The sequence below is a fragment of the Adiantum capillus-veneris genome, chromosome 18 (genome assembly GCF_014529385.1).
Source record: "Adiantum capillus-veneris isolate H3 chromosome 18, ASM1452938v2, whole genome shotgun sequence".
NCBI classification, from domain to species: Eukaryota; Viridiplantae; Streptophyta; class Polypodiopsida; order Polypodiales; family Pteridaceae; genus Adiantum; species Adiantum capillus-veneris.
In genome coordinates this window covers 77,506,063-77,512,224 of record NC_140948.1, presented here as the reverse complement: position 1 = coordinate 77,512,224, position 6,162 = coordinate 77,506,063, and the positions used below count along the sequence as shown (strand labels likewise).

Sequence of the window (6,162 nt, the reverse complement as noted above, 5' to 3'; positions counted from 1 at the left end):
ACTACATGTGGCCCAAAATGAAGGACGACGTCATCGACTACGTGCGCACCTGCCCAACCTGTCAACTGGTCAAAGCTCAAAGAGTCAAGCCTGCCGGCCTGCTCCACCCCATGCCTACACCCTCCCGGCCTTGGGACATGGTAAGTATGGACTTCATCGTCGACCTCCCCCCCTCCCACGGCCACACTACCATCATGGTGGTCGTCGACTACTTCACCAAGCAAGCCCACTTCATACCTGCAAAGCCTCCCGTCACCGCCTACCAAGTCGCCAAACACTTCTTCGCCAAAGTCTTCAAATACCACGGCCTACCCTTAGCCATAGTTTCTGATCGCGACACCCGCTTCCTCAGTGACCTCTGGCGCGAGCTCTTCAAGCTACTAGGCACCCAGCTACGCTTCTCCTCCGCCTACCACCCCGAAACCGATGGTCAAACTGAAAGAGTCAACCAAGGCATCGAAGACTACATCCGCAGCTACGTCAAGGCCGATCAGAAGGACTGGTCCGAATACATGGACGTCCTGGAATTCCACTACAACAACTCCATCCATAGCAGCATTGGCTATACCCTCTTCGAGCTCTCCACAGGTAAAGAAGTCATCACACCTCTTGCACTGGCAACCGACGATGTGCATGCCCAGGATCTGGAATGTGAAGATTTTCTTCAACAATGGCAAACGCGCATGCAAAATGCAAAGAAAAGCCTCGAGCAAAGCAAGATACGCATCGCCAAATACGCCAACCAAAAGCGACGACCTATCGAACTCTTCAAAGAAGGTGACTTGGTCCTCGTCAGCTCTCAGAACATCACCCTCCCTCAAGGCCTCTCCCCGAAGTTCAATCATCGCTACTATGGCCCATACAAAGTGCTCAAGTCCTTCAACGACGTCACCTTCAAGCTGGAGCTCCCACCACACATCAACATCCACAACGCCTTCCATGTAAGTTTACTCAAAAGATTTGTGCCGGATAACACCTATGGGCGAAGTCTCCCCGAATATGTAAAGGATGGCCCGCCACATGAGCCGGAGGCCATCCTAAAGTCGCGTTTTGGGCGCCGGGGACAACTCTTCTATGTCAAATGGCACAATCGCCCCATGACAGAATGCACTTGGGTACCTGAAGAAATCATGCTTCGACTCGGAAGACCCCTTGTGCTGCACTTCTACAACATGCCCACTGAAGAGGAGGACAACACACTAAATGAAAACCACATAGAGTAGTCCTCCCCCCCACTTGTAACTAGCATCACCCTAGATAGCTAGACATTTTTGGCAACATTTCACTCCCCCCCTTGTAAATATCCGCCCCAAAACCTTGGCATCAACTTTTGTATCTGCACCTCTCAAAACCCCGGCTTGACGTAGGCGTAAAGCTCTCTCAACCCGGGGGTGTATATAAGGGAAGTATGTGCCACTTCCCCCAATTTGCGAGCCCCGTTTTCATATGATTCTTCGCGTCCCTTGTATTCGGCACTTTCTTGCAATATTGATCATTCGTTCGCGTCTCTCAATCTCGTGTCTCTCTTGCGTTCAGTTTTCAAGTTGCGTTCTTGTGTATGCGTTTGCTTGCCTGCAGGTCCCGTTTGCAACGCAGGTGAGCCGACGCTTGCCCTTTTCCTCGACACCCCGAACGAGGGCGTCACACTGTAGGACATGTATGCTTAAGCATGGAATAGACTCGCCACGGGAACTAGTTGGTTGCAGGTTGCACACAAATTTGCAACCTGCCTGCCACGTGAACAACACCTTGGACTCCCTGCAAAAGTGGAAAACTGGAAACGTGCAAGCAGCGAGGTGTGATCGAGACGTTAATGCGGTCAAAGATGAAGCCTGGTTGTGAGGGCTCGCGAGTCGCCTCTCTCGGGCCTCGATCTCTACCGGAACGTATTGGTCCCAACCGTCCCATGACTCCTATAGGCTATCATCCTTCCTCAGGCAAATAGCGTGGTTCTGCTAATTAACACCAGCAAAGAACCACGTGGCGGAGTCGACGTAAATAGCGTGGTTCTGCTCCTTCACACCAGCAAAGAACAATGCGACATTTTTGTTTGCAGGGCAAGCAACAAATAAATATCTTCAACATGCCTGTTACGCCAGCAACTTTCTCAACTCAAGAGCCAGCGACGCGAGCGAGCGAGGGAGAGAGAGAGAGGGGGGGTAGCTGGGGGGACCGGGTTCCCTTCTGATTAGAGGGCGCTGCCGCCTCTCTTACCTTGTAAGCTCTTACGCTTTGCAAAATTATTGGCCTCCCCGGCAGCAACTATGTGCCCGGAAATCTTGAACGCCAGTAATGTTCTGCAGTATGCACCGTCGTCGACTGTGGATGATGATGTACTGCATCACGTTGTGGCCGTCACCATGCCAATGCATGGCCATGCCATTCGATTGATGCGACTGTCCATGAGGCTGGCCTGCGCGGGCTTCATCGTCACTTTCATTTCAACGCAATCTCAGATTAAGTTCGTGGGCCAGGAGGAGGCGGCGTTCATGTCGGCCAACAAGAATATGATCCGCTTTGCAAGCCTTCCGGATCTGGACAACAATAATGATGATGATCAGGTGGAGGTCGATGGACACGGCAAGTTTCAGCAGTGCGTGTCGGGAATGGCATCCCGGATGCCGGCCATTGAGCAGCTGCTGCACAGTGCTGAGACACAGCTCAACTGCCCGGCTTGCTGCATTCTCTCGGACGTCATGCTCCTGCCCTTCCTTGGTCCCTTGATCCGCCACTCCCGACCGCACTGCCAACTGGTTGCCGTCGGAGTTGGTTGCGCCTCTTTCAATCTAGTCGACCAGCACCTCGTCGGAAAACTCACCGGTCAGCTTCTCCTCTCTCTCAGGAACCTGTAAATTACCTTTTAAGCATAAAGCATCTAATTTCCACTGTCCTCTTAACTTTTTGAATGATGAATAGATGACGGTGGCATCAACTTCTCCGCCGATCTCCCATGTACTACCATCCCAGGCCTTCCAACGCGCTTGAGCTACGAAGATCTCCCCTTCCCTTTTCTTGCCAAGACCGTTCCTCCCCACTTCCATCAATCCCTCTCCAAGAACCTCCAACAAGCACACTGGTTTGTCATCAACACATTCGACGAGCTCGAAGGCTATGCGTTGCGCGCACTTCAGCAGACCTACAAGCTGCCTGTGCTTAGCATAGGGCCTTTGCACATTTTGAAAGACCCAGCCGGCATGAAAGCAACTACACTAGAGGGAGGAGCAGATCAAGAGGAAGAAGAAACCGGAGTGGACCACACAAATAACTCCTCCACAGTCCTACCATGGCTTTCTGCAAAAGAAGCCAGCTCTGTGGTCTACGTCAGTTTTGGAACCCTGGGTAACCTGTCAGTGGAAAACATGAGAGAGCTTGCGGGGGCGCTGGAAGCGAGTAACGTCAACTTCCTGTGGGTGATCAGAAATTCGTATCTTCTGCAATGTCTCCCGGATGGATTCAGTGAGAGAAATGTCAAACGAGGGCTCATCGTCAACTGGTGCCCGCAGATTCGAGTACTCCAACACCCTTCCGTTGGAGTATTTCTAACCCATGGTGGTTGGAATTCTATACTAGAATCTACAACCTATGGGGTCCCGATGCTGGGGTGGCCCCTCTTCGCTGAACAAAATCTGAATTGCAAACTTCTCAAGGATGTTTGGAAGTTGGGCAACCTGATTAAAAGTGCAAGCGGTAAGCTTGATGGAACAACAAGGACCGTCCCAAGGGAGGAGATTAAAGCAGCCATAAAATCTATCATGGGCAATGCAAGAGGCAATAATGTGGTGAAGACCAGAGCACTCGAGTTGCAAGCGCAAGCTAAGAGAGCGGTGGCTGAGAACGGATCCTCTAGTTTAAATCTGTTTCGCCTTTTCAATTCCCTGAAAAGTGGAACAAGGTCGTCGTGAACAGAAGGAGCTTTTGCAATTAGCTTTGCACTCCATGTACTTCCAAGGTTACCCATGTAGGAAGTCGATGATTGCTAGATGGAACTAGCAATTGTCTCTATATTTACTACTAGTATCGGACCCCCTCATTGCCGCTCCTAAGGAGAAGGTACACCTCACTCATAGAAGCCTTGGTCTCCTCCATTTCACAATGACATGTAAATGCATGTGATTTTGTTTTGAGCTTTTGGAGCTCTTTGATACATGCATCTTGCATCAACTAATGCTCAGTAAAGGCATGCCTATTTGCTCCTCCCCACCCCCTCCCCCCCCCCAACTTCGTCCCTTTGTTCCAAGAATCATTTTAATCTTGGAAGTCTCTATGATTGCTCATATAGTGTTGTAACTTCTCCTTTTTTTTCTTCTCTCCTTTGTCAATGCCACGCCACGTCTCTCTCTCTCTCTCTCTCTCTCTCAACCCCAAGTGTGATATATTGGTTATCCCATTTCATACTTGAGTATATAGACTTTAATATCTTATTGGAATGTTTCTAATATAGTAATCTTCCATTCAAGACTCGTTGATCTTTAGATATGCCATTAATATTTTGAGATCTTAGTAGTGTTCCTAATATCCTCGTCTTGATTTAAAGACTCGTCAAAAAGATCTTTGATGTCTCTTGGGATTGGTCTTATGGCATTGAAAATGTGAGGTCTTAGTGAAGTGTTCTTAATATCCTAGTCTTCATTTCAAAACTCATCACATAAATCTTTTAAGTCTCTTGGGGTTGGTCTTATGTGGCATTAGAAATGTGAGGTCTTGTTCAAGTGTTATGAATGTCTTGGTCTTGAGGTCAAGACTTGTTGGATAATTCTTTAAGGTCCCTTTGCATACTCCTTGATGTCACACATTCCCTTCATGTGTGTGTGTGTTTGTGGGGGGGGGGGGAGGGGTTTGGTTGTAGTAAGAATGGGTAAGGGTAAATACTTGTCAATCACCAAAGGCCTCTGATTGTTCTTGCAATGGTTCCTACTTTCCTTCGTGTCCATACCTAGCAAGTTTTATCATGCTCATGCCAATGATAGTTGCCAGTGAGACCTCTCTCTCTCTCTCTCTCTCTCTCTCTCTCTCTCTCTGTCCAACGGGATGAACTAATTGAAATGCTTATAGTTGGTTTAAATCAGTTGGCAATTTTTAACAAAGCTATGTAGGGCATTCAAAAGGGATTTGAGAGTCCAAAATTTCCCTAATGGAAGACTTAAGAGCCAACACACATGTTTTGCAATGCTGAAAACTTTTGACAATCGAAAACATTGCAATGCACACATGCACCCCGTTGCCTATCCATCAACCAACTTATTGCATACGTCTTGGATTGTGCATTTGATCCTACCTGCAATATCTAAGTAAGCTGATGATTCCAACATTTTCCTTGTGTTGAAATACATGCAAACGAGAACATTTCCTACTACATGACCTACAATAAAATCCACGCAAACCATGGACTTTGACTTTCTCCCTCTAAACCAAAACCAGTGTACAGTAAAAATTTTATAAATAAAATCAAAACTTGTCGGACCTCTTGGATTTAGAATGTTCTCATCGAGATTTATCCATTGATATATAGCATGCCATCAGATTCCTTATATTGTAGAGGATTGCATTTTTTGATGTGACAACTCCATCTTATAAATGGAATCTCTCCTCACATTTCAGATTCAATGGAGAGGCCATACCTTCTACAAATCAACTCCAAATTTGTCAGAGTTTGGAGATTTAGAACCTACTTTCTAAGATCTTTTCAATGATATGCCGGTTGATAGAGTTATGACAGAACGTCTATGTACTTCACCAGGTTGCCCACTTTGGACAGGAGAGGCAAAGTCAAACCACCTTATAGAGCCCCTTTGAGAGTCCAAATTTTTTCTAATGAAAGTGCAAGCATAGCTTTAATAGGACTAATTTTTGAAGTTCTTAAAGTAAAAAAGAATATAACAAGTTAGAACTCTGTTGAATATGGTTTAAAATATTATTGAATAATTTATAAGATAGAGAGTATTAGCCATCGAAGTTGGCTGCGCTTCTTTCAACCTAGTCGACCACCATCTCCTCAAAAAACTCACCAGTCAGCTTCTCATCTTAGGAACGTAAATTGTTACCATATACATGTGGTAGTGATGTGTGTGAACGCACTAGGACCGTCGGCGCATTTTGTCTCTCTTTAAGAGTTTTTTTTCCCCGTGCATTGTATATACGTCCAATACTTTAGGGATATCCATC

At 46.9% G+C, this 6,162-nt stretch overlaps 1 protein-coding gene across 1 annotated transcript; it reads left to right on the top strand.

The window, feature by feature from the left end:
• Positions 1 to 2,106: 2,106 nt before the first annotated feature.
• LOC147435916 (mogroside I-E synthase-like) lies at positions 2,107 to 4,180 on the top strand. The gene is made up of 2 exons (XM_086488822.1): positions 2,107 to 2,820; positions 2,917 to 4,180. The coding sequence occupies exons 1-2, from the start codon at positions 2,265 to 2,267 to the stop codon at positions 3,900 to 3,902; spliced, it is 1,542 nt and encodes a 513-aa protein (XP_086344948.1). The 5' UTR covers positions 2,107 to 2,264; the 3' UTR covers positions 3,903 to 4,180.
• Positions 4,181 to 6,162: the final 1,982 nt, after the last annotated feature.